We start from the raw sequence: 19,309 nt of genomic DNA on the forward strand, positions 1-19,309 counted from the left end.
TTCCATTTTTTACATATTCTTTCCCTAGAATTTTTACAAATAGAATCTGTGGTAAAAGAGAATACAGGGAACGTGTGAGACGACCATGAGATAATAAGTTAAATATAGACCTAGAGACAAAGAATATAATCAATAGATACAAAAGGAAGAAGATGAATAATACATATCCACTGGTCATGGTAACAAAGGTATATAACCCAACAAAGTAGACAAAAGAAAAGAAAAGAGATTTATTATCTATAATGTGAAGTCCATAACCCAAGGGTTAAGAGAGTTGGAATGAATGAGACCATTAAAAGATGTTTTTGTTTGTGCAACAGAATTAGTGAAACCAAAGTTTTCTTATCATTTAAGAAATTTCGTTAAAGATTGATAGTCTTGGAAGATATAATAACGAATGAGTAAGATAGGTACTTGTATATAGAAAATAATTATTGGGAGAAGGAATATTATATACATAGTTTCGAGGATGTTTGTCACAAAGTATTATGTCATCCAAATTTTCTTATTTGTTCCTCATTTTTCCAAAGATGTCAATATACAATTGAAGCCATTTTGTTTATTAGGAAAATAAGTGATGAACATGTTTTCCATATTGACATAACTCAATCTAAAGTAGCAAATATTTTTACCTTGACAGTATCTTTTACAATTTTGTTAACCCATGATGTCTTGATTGAGCATGAATCATCATTGAATAAACCTTACATACTAATGGTGATAAACATAAAAATAAAGATCTAACTCACATTTGACACACACATAAAAATAAAAGGTCACATAACTCACATTTGACACACACATAGACACAAACACATACACAAATGCACACTCACATATATACATTGAGATACTAGACTGTAACATTCTATTTAATAGTCTAAACCATCAAACTAAATATTGCATATTTGATAGTTCACAGCATAATACCCAAAACAGAAACAGTATATTATAGTTATCCCAAGAAACTAGATAAACTGCTATAAAGCTTATGTACACAACTACACTAGAATTTTCAACAAGAAAACACAAGTCTATACCAAAATGCAACAATTCTAAGGAAACTCTACTCTAGAGCAGATCCTTCTCTTCCTTGCAGGGCTAGCTCCAAGATCTTCAACTGTTCACACCAATCTGGTGATCATAGAAAACAATAACAAACACCCAAAACAAAAGAGACAAAAGAAGGGTAAACTAATGATTTAAAAAAAATATATAATTTGATTCTATAGTTAATAGCATACATCAGGTACAAATAATCAATTAGTTTCACACAATTTTATAATCAAGATTCAATTAATCAGGATATATGCATTGAGGTTCGATCCAAACAGTTGTGCACTTGTAATAACATCTCATGCTCTATAGAGCAGTAGATAAAAAAGTCAAACTCTACCACATATAAGGTTATTCTGTTAACACCTATGGTTAAAGAAAATCTCTTAAACTAGGACCTCTTATTACTCTCACCACATACATCATTCCTCTATTTGAGAACTTGAATGGTTATTAGAACGTCAGGATAACTGCCAAGCCAACACAATTCTCACTTCAATGCATACATTACTACAGTATATAGCTAATTCTCCTTGAATTTTGAATTAGTACCCACATATATGTTTAGTTATATGTTCCTGAGGACCTAGTAGAGCCAAGCCAGGCCAACGACCTAGACGGGTTGGGTCGGCCTAGGTCGACGAACTTGACAGGCATGACCAGTCCATATGGGCCGTTAGGCTTATTAGGCTTGTCTGGATCGACCCAACCTATCCTGTCTTGGTTTTCCGGCCTGATTGAGTCGTCGGGTCGAACCAACCCCTTTGGATCATCGAGTCCGTGTCCAAATTTATTATGAACTCAAAACATAATTAAGCCTAAAATAAATATTGTTAAAATGAAATTTTATCTTACAAGAAATTCGATTATTTTATCCAAACAAGAAATTGAAATATAAGCTATTTTGATTTCTTTATCCAAACAAGTTATTTAAAAAATGAAGGAAATTTAATTGCAAGCAATTCAAATACAATTTAATTGGTAGATTAAGGATGCTTGCCGATACAAATTGTATGATAGTCACTCGACTTGTTTATAAATGATATTAAATATCCATGGATACTAACTATTCTCGGTGAATTTTATTTATGAATACTCGAGTGACAAATATTTTTTTTCATCCTTACACATCTAAGACCTAATTAAGATTAATTAAAATATAAAACCCTAATCGAGATTTTTGAATAAATTCAAAGACCAATATAAAATTTATTTGAATAATTTGTTAATAGTATTCTATCCGTGTTGCTAATGTGAATTTATTGGTAGAGTAAATGTAAATTATTGGTGCTCTTAATGTGAATTATTGATGTTGTTAATAGTTTACAATATATTAAGTAGTTACTCTTAAAAGACACTTAATTGTTGGTAATATATATTAAATTGTGGTTATAAATATATATTCAATCGTTGGTGTTAATATTAAACATTGATGATTAATAAATTGTCTGTTTATTGGATTTTTTTCTTTAAAAAAAAAGGTGAGTTTCCCGTGTGAATAGAATATGTGATAAATTGGGGGAAGGAGAGTGTAGGTGAGAGAGGCGAGAAGATCTGAAAAAGAGAAGAGAAGAATGCACTTGAGCGAGAACGAAGGGATAGAGGGGAAGGCCTTTGTAGTGACCGGTGGACTGGGCTTCGTAGGCTCTGCTCTCTGCTTGGAGCTCATCCGAAGAGATGCCAGAGAGGTCCGAGCATTTGACCTCCGCTCCTCTTCTCCCTTTTCCCCTGCTCTCCACGATAATGGAGTCCGCTGCATCCAAGGTTACCTTTTCAATTTCCATTTTTTCTTTCTTTTTTTTAAACCTAACTCTCTATTTCTCTGCACAGGTGACATTCGCCGGAAAGAAGACGTCGAGAGGGCCCTCCGCGGTGCCGATTGTGTTTTCCACCTTGCGGCCTTTGGAATGTCAGGTAAAGAGATGCTCCAGTTTGGTCGTGTCGATGAAGTCAACATAAATGGGACATGCCATGTTCTCGACGCTTGTATCGACCTCGGCATCACAAGGCTTGTCTACTGTAGCACGTACAATGTTGTCTTCGGTGGTCAACAGATCATCAACGGGAATGAGACATTGCCTTATTTCCCAATTGATCACCATGCCGATCCCTATGGCCGTAGTAAATCAATCGCTGAGCAGTTTGTTCTAAAGAACAATGCTCGCCCTCTCAAGTATGTATCTATGTATGTAATTCTTTTGAGCTCTTTCCTACACTTCTAACTAACTACTTTTTCCTCTTACAGGAACCAATCCGGTAATCTTTACACTTGTGCTATTCGTCCAGCTGCAATCTATGGACCGGCCGAAGACAGGCACCTTCCAAGGATCGTAAGCATGGCAAAGTTGGGTCTCCTTCTGTTCAGAATTGGCGACCAAAGTGTAAAATCAGATTGGGTTTTTGTGGATAACCTTGTCCTTGCTCTTATATTGGCCAGCATGGGACTTCTTGATGACAATCCTAGCCAGGCAAAACGCCCTGTAGCTGCTGGCCAGGCCTACTTTATATCTGATGGTAATCCATCATCCTTTTCTTTCTTTCTTACTGTCTCTCCTAACATATCTTCTTTTCTCAGGTTCACCGGTCAATTCTTTTGAATTCCTACAGCCTCTGCTTAGGAGTTTAGATTATGAACTACCAAAGACTACACTACCTGTGGATCGGGCTCTTGTTCTTGGCAGGATTTGCTCGGCTGTTTATACAATCCTATATCCATGGCTCAATCGGTGGTGGCTTCCACAGCCATTCATTCTTCCCTCTGAAGTACACAAGGTCCGTCCTTTTCTCTAATTAATAGGTAGAACCTCCTCAGGTTATCATGATTCGGGAATGTTGTATTATCTACTTCCGTATTTGTTTTTTGGACAGGTGGGGGTCACCCATTACTTCTCCTATCTTAAAGCCAGACAGGAGATTGGCTATGTTCCCATGGTTACCTCACGTGAGGGGATGGCTTTGACCATATCTTACTGGCAACAGAGGAAAAGAGCGACTCTGGATGGACCCACGATCTATGCGTGGTTGTTTGGCGTCATTGGAATGGTCGCACTCTTTTGCGGTGCTTTCTTACCTGACATAGGGATCGTGTTCTTTCTCAGAGCTACATGTCTATTTGTCTTTCGATCAATGTGGGTGACAAGGCTAGTGTTTCTTCTGGCTACAATTGCACATATTGCTGAGGCCATTTATGCTTGGCACCTGGCTCGAAGGGTGGATCCTTCCAATGCAAGAGGATGGTTTTGGCAAACGTTTGCTCTTGGCATGTTTTCGTTGCGCTTCCTTTTGAAAAGAGCAAGGACATAAGTATTGTTACGGAGAATGAGTATTCTTATGGAAAGGGAGAGGTATTCACCTACTTTCAGAGTTCAAAAAACTCAACTCATTCTGTTATTCAAAATATTTAAAAGGAGTACATCGACTTTGTTTGTCATTCTCAAAATAAAAAGATTTTGGTAGTACTGTTTGGGTGAGAGTTAGTATTTAGATCTAAAGTTTTATTTTTTTTACATAATTATATAAGCATTTGTGCACAACCTAAATAATTGCAAAATTCTTAAGTTATAATTAAATTATGTGATTCTCAAGTTATAATATATATATATATATATATATATATATATATATATATATATATATATATATATATGTATTTTCAGAAGAAAAAAAATGTTTTTAGGGAAATTGATTTGTTCACCTAACTTAAGTTCGAAAAATTCAAAAAAGTCATTTTGTTCTCAACATTTAAAAGGAGTTAAAAATCTGATATTGATAATGTATTCTCAAGATAAAAAGATTTTGGTACTAAATAATTTATTTTTTTTCTACATAATTACATAAGTATTTGTACATAATCTAAGTAATTGAAAAATTCTTAAAAATGTTATATGATATATGCTCTTTTTCGTCACTTTTATGCTTGAAAAAGTGTTTTAACGGTAAGCGATGTGTTCACGCAATTTTAAAGTTCAAAAATTGAATAGTCATTTTGTTCTTCAAAATATTGAAAAGAGCTAAACATCGACTTTGATAATGTATTCTCAAAATAAAAAGAAGCAATGGTGATTTTAAACTGCATTGGGGTATTATAATTCAATTCATGGAAAGAGGATTCAGAATTTATCTAAATCATGTTCATGTAGATTCTCTACGTAACTCTAAGAAAAGAGGAGCTTCTTTACTTGGTGTTGTGGATGCTAAAACATACATACTGCAATTAAATATTCGAACATAGTTCCACGTATAAACAGGATGGTATTGTTGGAAATGCTTTACAGAAAAACAGAAAAACTCTGTTGAGTCAACATATGTAACTAGAAATCATCTTCCAGAATGTACAAAGAGAAAACAATTTTTTATAACTTGCTGTACAGAAGCACCACTACAATTCGGGTCATTGTTATCTTGGCGGTAACTATGAGATATTCCGATATCACCGAGACATGTCATTGTTCCTACTTAGTATCTGGTAATTTGCGGGTGGTGAGCGATGGAGGCAGACAGACCTTGAAGACCGGAAAACAAATTAATCCTGAAATTCCAAAGTGATGAAACCATCATCAACACTAGTACTTTGTGCAAAATATAATACTACATAGATAGAAAATTAGCTAATCAATAACAAAAAAACTACTTATATAAATTACAGATACTTCCCCGACATGATGAAGAAAAAAATTGAAAAAGCTACTTATTGGGATTAATTAAGTATTTGATTCTAAAATGTTGTTAGTCGGTGAGATACGGAAGGCCCAGAATGACTGGTTTCCCAACTTTTGGTATCTATTCAATTAAATTCAAAATAAAAACATACTCACGTAGTAAATTTAATTACATTAAATGTGATTGATGTCAAACAAAACATATTTTTTGATTCAATTCTTGAAAAACCAGCATACTCATGTCAATTTGTGTCTTAACACGGTTACCAAAGCTGTGTCACAAATCCAATCTTACTGGCTTCAGCTTTTGTTTGCTGCACATCGTAAGCCTCTTGGTGTTTGCTGCATCATTTATAAACAAGACAGCTCTAAGACAAAAGTATACTTTTCAACAAAAAAAATGCATGAAGCATTACTTGAATTCTTACCTTTGATTTTCCTGTCTTCCAAACTTCTTCATTCCCTGGTCGGTGAAGATAAGAATATTTTTCAATAGAATTTAAGACAGTAATTTTATCCTCATCAGAGTCATTAACCGGAGACAGATCCTGTACCAATTCAGGAGATGTTTTCATAAAGTGTCAGAGGAATATATAGCTCATTTATAAATTATAATTCAGCATCCATGAAGAACAATTTCAAAAGTATACATAAGAGATAGTGTTTGGGGATGTTTTAGATTCCTGTTTCAAATATTTTTCCCGTCATAAAACATGTGCTTTTGGTATTATGCTAGAAAACAAAGTGGCCACTATCACAAAAAAAGCAAAAACAAAAAAACTATTTAATCTTACCACTTTCCCTGAAGCAATGTTCCCTGATTCCTCACTGCTCTTCACGTCCAATGAATCAAAGTAAAACAAAATCTGGAAAAGAAATGTTAGAGAAAAATACAAAGAACACGCTAGCAGAGAAAATTGACACAGCTGGAACTGGAACATCAAAGTACAGCGCAAAAAAAGGATATTAATATTCATGCATAAATGAAACGAGGTTGCCTGATCCTGGTGGTAAATTACCTTGTCAAGCAACTGAACATTTGATGAGTCGGTAGCCATGACCTGAACTCCTAGCAAATTGCTGCCATTACTGCAAAAGGGGCAGAAAAGGGTGCTGAAAACACACCCATCTTCTGGACACCAAATACTGTGTTCTGGTGCGCTTTTGGGTATTCTATTGCAAATTCGTTGATCAACAAATAAAGAATCAGTAATGAGAACTGGAATACTCTTTGAAGTATCAGTAGTGCAAGTTCTCAGCCTCTGTTTCAAAAGGGATCTCAAATGAACTTTTGATGATGAAATCAACGAGCAAGTAAGATATAGATGGTTCTCAGGTCGGCCTAATGGACTTTTGCAGAGCGAACAAAAAATCAATAATTTTTGGTCTAGTGGAGGGGCAGTTGGTGAACATGAACCAGGTATATTATTGCTTATCAGTAATGGAGGAGAATTTGACTTCAAAATCCTCTCAAAATCATATTCACTTCCCTGAGTTGTCTCTCTAACAACTACAGAGCTCTTTCTGTACCGTGTAAGAGGAGGACTGGCACAAGGTGCAATAGAGTTTTCTTCTTCAACAAGGTTTATATAAGGAGTGACTGCGGGCCTCATCCTTTTATGATGGTAAGAATTAACACTTTCCATTTCTGGAATATCATTTGTAATTACATTCTTTTTGGGAGTAATTGTAATTGAAGACTGAGCCCTTGAAGAATTTGTGCTTCCAGTAGTCAAAGACATTGAAAGACTTGACACTTGATCTGGAATTTGAGCTGGGGCCTCAATTATGAAGGAGCCAGAGTTGTCATCTTTGGAGTAATGAGGGATACTGGAACCATAGTCAACGTCTATACAAGGGGTTTCCTTGACAATGGAAGTTTCCTCGTGCATGATTGCAAGAGATGATTCCACAGTGAACCTACAAGAATTACATTTCCAACAAGTAACTGCACTGATGTTGCTTCATAATGTAAAAATAATTGAAAAATATATTTATGTTTAGAGATTGGTAATTGATGGCATAGAAATGAATGTCTAGATTATCTTTCGTTGAAGACAAAGTGTGATCCTGTATTACAGAATTGAAAACCCTGAATGAACCCATCCAATACAAAATAGAAAGATACACAAGCATAAGGGAACAGCACATTTAAATTTTCTACTTTTTCCATTTAAATTTAAAAAGGAAAATATTTCATCCAGGTCAATTGGTGCCTTCACTTATTCATCGAAAAGAGAAAAATTACACCAGTACCACGAGTTTTAAAATAAGACCCCTGACAGTTTGGCTAACTCAATCATACCACTACATATGCTGGAAGATTAGTTGACAACACGAAAGGAAAATGTTATTTGTTAAATAAACAATCACAGAATCAGCTGGATGTTCTGTATTTCAGTTTGTACTAAATAGAAGATAGAAGATTAATATCCCTCCCTTGAATATCAATGAAATTTGATATTGGAGGTCAAAGAAGGATTTAACTGCCCCAATTCTTCAAAACAGACGTGTCTATCATTAAGTTTAGACGTTTAGTTACTAAAAATAAGAATCATACAAATTACAACAAGATGATGGAAACAGAAAGATACCTTGGATCTGTCTTTTTAAAGTACTGTGGGAGATATTTACGACGGTAAGTGTTACTATTCTTTTGAGCTGATGGCTGACACTCAACAAGATCTTGAGAGGTTAGGGTGGGTGAAGAAATGCTATTCTCGATCATTGTTGTTTCTCTCTCATCTCCATTATCAGACTTGTTCAGCTTCTGATTTTTTTTTCTTGTGGAACATGCATTCTGATCCTTCTTATGGACATCATGCCCATTTATATCCAAACTCTGTGTCGCATGCACTGTATTTATGCCATAATGTTCCTGCAGCAAGTTGACCATGCATCGGTAATTCTTTTACCACTAAACCTTGAAGAAGATCGAGATAGTTATAATAAACTAACATGCAATGTACCTTCGCATTCTCAAAGAAAGACTTTAATCCCTCCAATGACAAATCAAAGCTGTCATATACTTTCAACGGTCTTCTTATCCACTTTGAAATGAATGCCTTATTTCTTTCTTCTTGAAAACGTTCATCTAACTCCATAATAATAATTACACCAATTACGATTGAAAATTGGGTTGGAAGTGTACAGTTGATAGTTATACAAAGAACAGTGTTAACAAAAACTCTAGCCCAAGAATAAACAGCAAAGCAACGGTCTACCAGAACACAATGGGAAACACCAGATTATTGTAGTCTAAACAAAAATAAGTAGCTCAAAAGACAGAACTACCGTTTTGCCCCATAGGAATAACTGTCACAAACGACTCATGATAAGTTTTACATTCCATAGGAAAATATTTTCCAATGGTAGAAACTACCAACATTCAAAGTATGCTTAAAGGAATTAGTTCCAAACCAACTGATGAAAAAGAAAATAGTTTTAAAGCTGTAAACTCTTGCAAAGCAACCACCAGTGTAATATTTTGCATACTCTAGAAAACCGAAAAATTCCAACCTCCCTCTCAAATATAAAACTCAGTTTTTAAAATTCTAAATTCCAAAGGGAGAGAAACGACATATAAAGAGGAAGAGATCCAAAATAGAACGCAGTTTGTACCCAATAGGATAATTGCTCCATAATCAAATTTATGACGTATACAGCGCCCTACAGAAAATAAAAGGAAATCAGTATAAAAATTTCAAAAATAATGAGCTTTGGTTTAAATGGATTTAAGCCTTACCTGCGGCTTGATTTAAAGCTCGGAATGCTTGGTGGCAGTACCACTCATTTCCACTCAATAGACTTTTGAATGATTTGTAGGTGTCATTATATTTCTTCTTCAATGCAACTTGAATATCATTTCTGGTAGTTTAATAAATCAGGCAATCAGAAAATTTTATTCTCGTAGCATGATTCCTTCAAACTAATAGGAGAAAAGAAAGGAGTCTTACATATTTGGAAATGGAATACCAACAATAATCTGAGATTGTGAAGGACATACAATCTATAGTTAACATTTACACTGGTTATTAGACATTGCAATGTCTGTGTGATCAAACTCATTATAACTATAGGCTACCTTGAAGTGGTTCAATTTCACAACCATATTTATTAATCTTCATCTTGATAATCTGAGAGCATACCTACTTTCAATCCTCACAAAAATATACTATACTCACATGGTAGATAAGATCTCTTCCCCACAGAATGGTGAAACAATCAATTATAAGTAGAAATAAGGATACAACTACTCTAGCATTATCATCGGAGAAATCAATTCCTTCAGAAACCTGCAACACAGACATTATTCTGTTTGATCAAATAAACACAAGCTTGTAATTATGAGGTCATATACACAAGTAACTATGCTAAAGGCAAATTGAATTTATAAGGCGGTTTCAATATGAGGCTCTGGTGAAAAGAGAAAATTGTATGGTTTTTTAACTTGTAAAAAGGGATTGAGACAAAGGGACACCTGAAGAAAATTATTAAAAATGACTCCATAGTGAACTTACTCCTCAGAATTTGTTTTTTGACCAAGCACAATTATGTCAGGTTATCCATGTAATCAATTTCACCTAATGAGATAAGGTTATAGTTGCTGTAAGATATGACAATTAGGGTAAAGAGCATGAAGAATAAACATATTGTGCCAATATATGCTGAGCCTTGAATAATTTGGTGCTCCATAAACTCAACCTCGTGTACGGATACTATTTTATATATTAGAGAACTTGCGAAAAATACAGCATTGTGATCAATATGACCACTTGTAGATGGTAGATTTAGATTGACGGATGCTTCATCAAAATTTTATAAAAAACGTCTACTTGTTAACAATAAAAGTGTAAAATGGGTGACTACAAGTGAATACGAATAATTAAACAGTGGATGCTGTAGATTTCTTTTAATCATGCAAACTGGGTAAGTAGAACTTTTTATTTTTAGTCCATTATAATATTTGTTTTCATAAATATATTTTAGTAATAGTATATTGCAGCAGAAGGTGCCAGCTTGTCATAATACGGTTAAGTTTTCCACAGTTGATTACAAGGACCTTAAATCGAATCTTGACTTCACACACCTCCCTCGATGTCAGCTAGCAATACTCCAGTAACTCTTTGCAAATATTAACTTTTCTTAATTCAACCATTGAACATACCAGATTTTAGAGAAATGTTGTGATTACGTACTCTTGTAGACAACATTTACCTATATTTTTAAAAAGTATATGATATTTTAAATTAAATTGATTAAATAAAGCATAAAAAATGTGACAAATTATAGACAAGATCAAAATATACTTAGATAAGTTTTAATTTAAGGGTTGGATAAATAAGATTGTATGTATATACAGAAAGACAATAAAGTGAAAAAATTCAGCGATAGTAATTCCATCTCTCTTCTTTCTCTATTTATACATAAATGAATCATAGCAAAAGGAGGATTTTATGAATGAGAATCAAATTTTGGCCATACAATTCTAAATCCAAATTAAAGTCTTTAAAATCAAAAATAATCTCTTAAAATTCTGATATGACTTTTTCACATGACTTGGCATGATTTAATCTGAATCACTCATAGTAAAATCTAGTGGTCAATATTTGTTTCTCTCATTCTCACAAAAAAAAAAATAGTCCTATCAAAGGAAAAATTATAGGAAATATAACTGTAACTACTAAAGAATAGAAAAAATCAAATTACCCATTCCATAATTGTTACCAGAAAAAGCAGCATCTAAAAGAATTAGATAATAGTAAAATTCTGACGCACCTTTCCTCGACAAACACCAAGTAAAGCTGCTCCTCCTTTCCTAGAATTCGGTAGGGAATCAACTGCCTGAACACGATTTAGATCTATTGTCTTAATCCTTCTTTTCCTTCCCCGCGCAGGTCTTTTTTCGCAATGAATTGAATCATAATACCCTTTTAATACCAGTTCAAAATCATCTTGGCTTCCTCCTCTTGGTTCTACAAATCAACCACAAAATTCTTAATACAACCAAAAATATTTCCAGGACAACAAAGTTATCTTTAGATGTTGTTAAACATATCATTTGTTATTTGATTATAAATAAAGAGATACGATCAAATATTCCCCATTATTATTAGATATTGATTTTTCAAATCTATATAAATCAGAGATTACACAATTACAAGTAATAAGATTTCGTAGATACGAGAACCCATGTATATTGATCACACAGTTACAAGCAGTGCTTTCCTAGATATAAATACCAGAGTAATGTTCTCTCTACTTAAACATTTGCATTGCAGAAAAAATAGATAGCAAAAGGTAAAAGCAAACATATCAACATAAACTCATCCTGATCCTAGTGCACAAAAAGCATTTGGAAAATAAGGATAACTCACCGACAAAAAGGGGTTTTTCTGCATTTAGTCGAGACCATTGACCTGTTTCAGCCCAACGGTTGCGTAATTTGTCCATCAATTTATAACTTGGAAAGAACACAAGGCATCCGCCTGGAACAATCTTGAAGATTTCCTCTAAAGAATTTCCAACTGCGTCCTAAATCATAACTAATTATAACCAGACGTATTCTAAATGCAAGAATAACATAGTCTGAAAAATATGTGAAGAGGAAACATACCTGGAATGCATATCCATCTGCAGTTTTATAACTTGCATTCAAAGGATAATTGCCAGGACCAGTGGAGATTACAGCAGGCCACACCTATATTCAAGAGGTCTTATGTTATAACTTGTTGAACTAGCACTTATAGGGCTAAAAGAATAAGTGGACAAGTAGCCAAGACCTGTGAGTCAACATCAATTACATGAGGAGCTTCTAGACTAGTTTCAAAATGAACTCCAAGCTCAGAAGTAAAGGATGCCAACGGTGATAGTGTTCTGAAATACAAAAATAAGCATGTAAAAGATACTAAAAGGATGTGAGGAAGTAAAGATGCAATGAGAATTAAGCTCGTTCCTCAACAATTCTTGGCCCTAATATGCAGAGTGTCATGGAAATTAAAAATAAGAATTACAGACTCACCTCATCTTAGCAATGAAAAATTGTACGACAGACACACATATACATATATCAATTATGAATTATTTGGTGAAAGTTTATGATAAGCACCAAAGCACTTACGGAACCCACACTCAAGAGCTAACTATTATGAAGAGAAAACCAAATAATTAAAGATGCCATCAAACATCGTGTATTACTCAATGTAGAATTTAGGCACACTATTAAATTCAAGTCCTTATCAGTTTACCTTTAACATGAAGGCTTGTGGTAGCAATGCCTCAATTGGACTATATTTCAACAAATGCATTTTACAGAACATAACAGTGAAAAGGCTATTTCGATAACCCAGACATATAGTTGGGTATTTCTACAGACATTACAATGAAATGTGAAGAGCTGAATAGGAGGGAAATTAATAAACGATACAGTTTTACAAAAAAGACACCAAGTTAATTTGAGAAATTTTAACATAATATTTGAGACTACATTACTGGAATACAGAACATGTATTCCGACATAGATGCTTCTAAAAAAATTAGTCTAGATATTCAGGTTAATTCTGCCAAAACTGAAAAAAAAAAATTGCACTCCCCACCCTCCCAGATCCAAAAGAATACAGGCCCGGTCATAATTATATGCTTATATGAAATCAGGCTTAAAAGACCTGCTTTTTCCTGCCTTATATTAGTCTAGATGATGAGGTCAGGCTATAAAATCCCAACCAACCCACTGGCTCCGTAGAAATTTCCCCCAGACTCAGAAAATGGTACTGACTAATAGGAACATTGCTCAGGAATAAATTTTGAGATGCATTCTTGAATCATGAGAAAAAAATGCAAAAATAAATCTGTTCTGAACCAATTATAAACTTGGGCTTGGTTGGTCATTAGGTACCCATTATGCTTACCCTGAAGTCAAGATAATTGATAAAGAAAGCTCAGCAACATCTCTAAACACAACTGCTGGATTCAAACACCATAAACTAAAAGCGCATGTCCAGTTTCCAGTAGCTCTTCCTGGCAGAACCAATGAATGTTAGTTGTAGTAATGCAGTAATAACTCCAGCATGAACATAAAATAAATAGTTATATACTATTTATTGGAACCCTTTACAATGCCATTGAGTAATCAACCTGTAATTGGTCGACTAATCTTACAAGGAAAAGGATCCTCATTTGTCTTCAGTTCACAAAATAAATGCAGACTATTTTGTATCTCATTTCATGTCTCCTTAAAAACAATTTAATCGTTCATGTTTCAAGTAAATCTTTAAATTGTTTCCTCCGCATAAATGATTTCAATTTGTTAATTTAGATTCTATAATATTTTAAATTAGAGGCTCCTAAAAAAGTCAATCAAATAACCAAAAGGTTTTCCAAACCATTTCCCATTCACTTGTGTATGGACAGCAACCATGTCATTTGCAGTTCTGCTGCATATTATTGTTAGTCTAAAAAATTACAACTACTTACCAGTATCTTTTTTAACACATCGCTGAAGAGCAAGCTGGTAATCCAACATGTGAGATCCATTTCTTGAGAAGAAATAAGTTAGAGACGAGAATAAGCCTGAAATGAGATCAATAAATATCATTGGTAGTAACGAATATTTTGAGCTAAGTGGATAACTGAATATAATTCCACATATATTAAAACCATAAACCCAAACCTTCCAATGTTATCACTGCCGTGCCACTTATACGCGGTTCATCTGTCTCCAAGTCTGTAGCAACTTTGATTGCCTTGAACAAAGTATCAAGTAGATGAATGGCATGCAATCATAAGAATAAATACAAATGCCAACAAATGAGATACCTTGGTAGCACATTCCAGCAAGATAGGGAAACACTGCTTCGAAATATTTGCTTCTTCAAGCTCTCGTAAAGCATTATCACCAGTCCAACTATACATACATATAGGAAGCTTGTGTTATTAAATCCCAGATTAGCTCACAAGTCATGGGTTTTATTTTAGCCAACAAAGGACACAACAGTTGAATACTTTTTTAAAAAATATCAATTCAACTACAACAGAGGAAAAATAGTCTAAACGCAAAAAAGTTCATAGAGCTTAAAGCAACACTTGAGCTCTCCACTAGTAGATGTCATACGTGAATGGAGACAATAAAACAGAATTTTAAAAGTTGACAAGAATAAAGATTAAATCTTATCAACACGTGAAATGGGTTCAAAAGAATGAAAAAAGAATAATATATAATCTCCTGATCAAATTAAACAAATGGAGATTCACTTGGGGAAAAAAAACGCATGTACCTTATTAAGAGAAGAAATTATGTAACATGCAACAAGATTACAATTAACAGTATTATCCCAACCCAAGAAGAGTCTCCCTTTACCAATACCCATTGATTCAGTGTGATTGTTGAAATCCCAGTCATCTACCAGTCGCATATCACTCTATAAAGCATGATCATATCAAATCTAAAGCAAAACAATTTTACAACCTCAAGAACCAAATTATAAAGCAAAAACTGCATTTACAAAATAATAAATAATGAATAGAGGCATACAAAATGGAAAAATCCTTAACTTACCACGATACATAGTGGTGAAAATCACGTCTTTCGAGTTTGTTTTTCTTCCGTTCCATCCAACTAGTAAGGCCCTATACAAATACAGCACATATTGAATATATACATTCACTGAGGATAAATTTATTAGTCAAACATTTCAAACCCAATATATAATCCTATTACCTGTGTCATTTCATATAGTGGTTGGTAAATTGCAGTATTAATTGAACAAAGTTGTTGGAGTTCCATTTGTAGTTCTTTCAAAGGTACAGTCATGTAGTTAAGCATCATTAGTTGTGACCATGAAAGTAAGTCTCAATTATTAGTGATAGTGAAAATAAAAGAGTAAGGTTCATAGCATACTATCCAAAACATCCTCTTCAATATCCACACTTCCAGCATCACGAGCAATGTCCTCTATATTGCTGCAAAGTGCAAGTATGTGAGGGCCATTTCATAGACAAAAACAGGAATAAATTACAACCAAACTATACAAAGTTGTCTTTCAGTTCTGCATTGGCTTGCATACAATACAACAGATGGTGTCTGATAGACAACTAGAACCTATGCACTATCTTAAAAAAAATAAAATAAAGCCAGTTCAATTTAACTGGACTCCTATAACTGTTTGATTGATTTGGCAATTAAACAGAAAGAGAACAGCAACTCACTGAGCTTCATCAAGAATCACTACGGCTCCTTTGATATCCACGTCCATTGCTGCCCGGATGACTGGATTAATGATATAGCTATAAGGGCAAAATACCAATTGTGCATCATCTGACATAGAACGAGCAGCATAATAAGAGCACCCTGAAAGTGGAGACAGCAGAAGACTTGTACATTACAAAGCTTCGCATATACTTCAAAAGAAATAAGTAAAAGACCAAAATAATAGTACAAGGCCAAACCTTTGACCAATTGTCCAACTTTTACGAGATCTTCTATGTCATGCACCTCATTGCATCCTCCTTTCTGAAGGGATGGATGACCTTTGACTTTATGAGCATTTCTGCATAGATTATAAGTTTCTCATTTTGGTTACTTCAAGAGCAACATAAAAGATAGAGAGGAAGCATGCGTGGATGAGCATAAACTCACTTGAATTCTGGACACCCTGTTGCCTCATCTTTCAATAATAGTTTACTGACAAAATTTTATGAAAAATATCAGTACCAAGATTGAAGAGGGAAAAGAGATTGTCATGAAGTAAAAAACGTCAAGGTAAAAAGCACCATTCTTCATTGATATTCTCTTTGCCAATTATATTTTTATTTGTGCAGTAATGTTTCCGCGATGCCTGCCAAATAAATGAGGGAAAAATATTTAAATTCATATTACTTCACTGAATGTAACATATCTTTTTGCATATCCAATAATAAGTATCAACGCAAAAATGCATACTGACTTTTGCTAAAACCATTGCTAAATTAAAATCGATAACATACAAGTTGGGTGCTGATTAGTATCTCATCAGCAATGCTTTAAAACTAACATATAATATATAATATGCTTCACAAACAAAACGAAAATATAGGTTATTATTACAAAAATAATAAAGGAAATTAAAAATGCTTCAGTCTGGAGAAATGCTGAATAAACACATTCTTCGGAATGATATAAAAAGATATGATATTTTGCAGTAGCTCCATTAATATTGGTTAAAAAAGCAAATCAAAAGGTGAATTACTTAAGAGGGAAAATACCAAACAAATCAAACGAGATAAGATAATAAACGGATTCAACCTACCAACACAGCCATTGGTACCCTGTATGAAGTTTTGCGCAATTCGTGCACCACTTGAGAAATCTGTGAGTGCGTTCTCCTTGTAAAGTAGAGTAAAAAATTAGCCGGATAAGTGAAGATACCCGTATGACATGGAAACTCCGGAATGGAACCATTTAATCTAATATAAACATGTCTAAAATGCATAGCAATGCTGGTTAAGTGAAACTACGATAATAATTAAATAAAAATAATAATTGTATACCATGAATTACTGAAGCAACAAGCAAAAGGGACTCAAATGATGAAGGTAAAAAAACATACGAAGCGTAATAAATAGTCGGTGCTTCCTTTTTCTTCTGCTTCTTGTTGTTAGCCTCAGTTTGCGTACGGTCCGGGTTTTCAGATGCTAAAAGCAGGAGAATTTGGTGAGGAAAACGAAAAGCAAATAAAAAAATATGGCCCATTAGACTAGGCAATTAGCATACCAGAAGATAGTGAAAGCTCCTCGATGACAAATCCGCCGCCATAAGCCAGAGGATCGGTGGTTGCCTCCGGGGGGGGATTGAGGTGGTCTTGTTTATATTTATAGTGGTGCTGCCAAGCGAGAGATGAACAGAGAAGCGAAAGGGACTTGCCGGTGCCAGTTGGAGACTCGAGCAACGCGTGACAGTGGCCTTCTCTCCGAGCCTGATTGAGGGTAGAGATTACTCTACCCATAAACGCAAACTGAGACCCATATGGTTGGTAAGGAAATTCTACTTCCAGACCTCCGATGTGGTAAACATTTTTAGGTTTAGGGTTAGGGTTTGATGCAGAGACCATTTTTTTTCTTTGTAATTCACTTCAGATTTCACAATATGAGATGAGATGTCCATACTCTGCCTCTCTACTTCTGCACTGTTTAAGTTTAGGCGGGAAAAAGGTTATCAGAAGGATTTGGCGGCTATGTTGATGGTTTAGGAAACATTAGCTCTTTTTGTTTAGTTTTTGTTATTTAATATTTTGTAATGTTTAGGTTAAATGATTTAGTTTGTACGAAATTATATGAAAAAACTTTAGTAGCTCTTATAATTAAATAAAATAAAATAAAAACTTTTTACGATGTAAATTTTTGTGATGAGTGCATGAATTTGGTATAAATGTCCTTTTAATACAATTTTAAATTTTCGGCACTAACTTTTTACGGTTTTTTTTCCATTACAGGCAATTGACTTTAGTTTATTACGAAATTAGGCAGCTTTTTAAAAAATTATCGAAGGCAAAACGTTATGGGGTGCACGTTTTTGTATGAAGAAATCGTGTAGTCCCTATACGTTTTTGTGGTCAACTGGGTTAGAGGGCGAAATCGTGTGGGAGGTGAACGTTTTTGGTGCCGTAATTGATTACCGTATGTTGAATCGATTATTGCATGCTGTAATCATGCAGGGGGATAACGTCTTTGAAGCCGTAATCGATTACTGTAGTGTGTAATCGATTACTGAATGTGTTGCAGTTTTTTGGGTATTGTGTAATCGATTACGCACGAACTGTAATCGATTACATGCGTAATTTTTTGAAAAAAAAAACGTTAACAAACATTTCACTGGATAGGAAAGCAATGATGTATAATATAGTTGAATATGAAACTAAAAACAGTGATATTAGTGAAAAAAAAAAGATTACAATCAATTAAAGTACTAAGATAATAATATCAATGTCAAAGTGCATTAAAGAAATACAAAGTTTTTGAATGAAAATAAACATGAAAATGCATCTAAGATGGAGGAAATTGGCGCCTCACATAAGTCATGTCTTCCTCAAGTTGACCAACCCGAGCATCTATACTGTCAAATCTTGAACCAACACAAGTCCGGAGATCGCGGATTTCGTGGATAATATCATTAAGCATAGCAGCAGATGCATCCTGGGTAGGCTGAGGCGGTGGAGATGGTGTGCGGTCATCATGAATAGGTGCATCCTGCATATCACGTTTATGAATCCATTCATCATTTTGGTTTTTTACAGAACCAAAGGAATGAATCACTTCAGCACCAATTGGACCTGTTCTCCAATTAATCTCCTCAAATGGTTCATCTTCTAGAGGAACATTAAACTTAATGAAAATGTCAGTAATATGATTAGCATATGGTAAAGGGGCATGGTCTCTTAATGCCTTTTTCATGCAATATCTAATCAGATGACCCCAGTTAAGCTACCTTCCGGTCAGCATTGCCCACATTAAGATAATGTCTTCTTCAGTAGCTTGGGCAAGGTTAGTTGATCGGGGCACCAGGCATCGACATAAGATGTAGTGCAGGATACGTGTTTCCACTTTCATTTGCCATGCCAGTATTC

At 34.4% G+C, this 19,309-nt stretch overlaps 2 protein-coding genes across 5 annotated transcripts; one reads left to right on the forward strand and one right to left on the reverse strand.

Annotated features, from left to right (window-relative positions):
* Nucleotides 1–2,564: 2,564 nt before the first annotated feature.
* LOC114193027 (NAD(P)-binding Rossmann-fold superfamily protein) lies at nt 2,565–4,514 on the forward strand. The gene is made up of 5 exons (XM_028082721.2): nt 2,565–2,820; nt 2,887–3,229; nt 3,302–3,570; nt 3,632–3,828; nt 3,925–4,514. The coding sequence occupies exons 1-5, from the start codon at nt 2,631–2,633 to the stop codon at nt 4,357–4,359; spliced, it is 1,434 nt and encodes a 477-aa protein (XP_027938522.2). The 5' UTR covers nt 2,565–2,630; the 3' UTR covers nt 4,360–4,514.
* Nucleotides 4,515–5,274: 760 nt separating this feature from the next.
* Nucleotides 5,275–17,916, reverse strand: LOC114193021 (RAD3-like DNA-binding helicase protein). 4 transcript variants are annotated; one of them, XR_014984275.1, is made up of 29 exons: nt 17,461–17,916; nt 17,297–17,381; nt 16,997–17,072; nt 16,482–16,546; nt 16,348–16,392; nt 16,158–16,258; nt 15,918–16,059; nt 15,610–15,671; nt 15,430–15,503; nt 15,268–15,338; nt 14,529–14,616; nt 14,383–14,455; nt 14,187–14,282; nt 13,622–13,730; nt 12,497–12,590; nt 12,331–12,414; nt 12,092–12,248; nt 11,493–11,689; nt 9,965–10,009; nt 9,671–9,699; nt 9,460–9,581; nt 9,336–9,383; nt 8,684–8,808; nt 8,309–8,592; nt 6,734–7,634; nt 6,509–6,580; nt 6,143–6,262; nt 5,952–6,056; nt 5,275–5,584 (listed from the first exon to the last, which is right to left on the reverse strand). XR_014984275.1 is itself a non-coding variant. In XM_085666004.1 (29 exons), exons 1-28 carry the CDS (start codon nt 17,795–17,797, stop codon nt 6,015–6,017), a joined length of 3,744 nt encoding a protein of 1,247 aa, XP_085522130.1. In that variant the 5' UTR covers nt 17,798–17,916; the 3' UTR covers nt 5,275–5,584; nt 5,982–6,014. The 4 variants fall into 4 exon arrangements, 2 of the variants coding, with proteins under 2 accessions (XP_085522130.1, XP_027938511.2); XR_014984276.1 differs by having other exon boundaries at nt 5,888–6,056; XM_085666004.1 differs by having other exon boundaries at nt 5,982–6,056.
* Between the last annotated feature and the right edge of the window lie 1,393 nt (nt 17,917–19,309).

This window comes from Vigna unguiculata, chromosome 8 (genome assembly GCF_037176805.1).
Source record: "Vigna unguiculata cultivar grain cowpea cultivar isolate G323 ecotype 2 chromosome 8, ASM3717680v1, whole genome shotgun sequence".
Taxonomy (NCBI): domain Eukaryota; kingdom Viridiplantae; phylum Streptophyta; class Magnoliopsida; order Fabales; family Fabaceae; genus Vigna; species Vigna unguiculata.

What these genes read in the sequence shown, in the direction of transcription:
- LOC114193021 (XM_085666004.1), bottom strand. Translation starts at nt 17,797, where the DNA reads ATGGTCTCTGCATCAAACCCTAACCCTAAACCTAAAAATGTTTACCAC. An exon ending in CCGACTATTTATTACGCTTC is followed by an intron (nt 17,073 to 17,296) that starts GTATGTTTTTTT and finishes CTACTTTACAAG; the next exon opens with GAGAACGCACTCACAGATTT. An exon ending in CAGATGGATATGCATTCCAG is followed by an intron (nt 12,249 to 12,330) that starts GTATGTTTCCTC and finishes GTTATGATTTAG; the next exon opens with GACGCAGTTGGAAATTCTTT.
- LOC114193027 (XM_028082721.2), top strand. Translation starts at nt 2,631, where the DNA reads ATGCACTTGAGCGAGAACGAAGGGATAGAGGGGAAGGCCTTTGTAGTG. An exon ending in TGGAGTCCGCTGCATCCAAG is followed by an intron (nt 2,821 to 2,886) that starts GTTACCTTTTCA and finishes TTCTCTGCACAG; the next exon opens with GTGACATTCGCCGGAAAGAA. An exon ending in TTCCCTCTGAAGTACACAAG is followed by an intron (nt 3,829 to 3,924) that starts GTCCGTCCTTTT and finishes TTTTTTGGACAG; the next exon opens with GTGGGGGTCACCCATTACTT.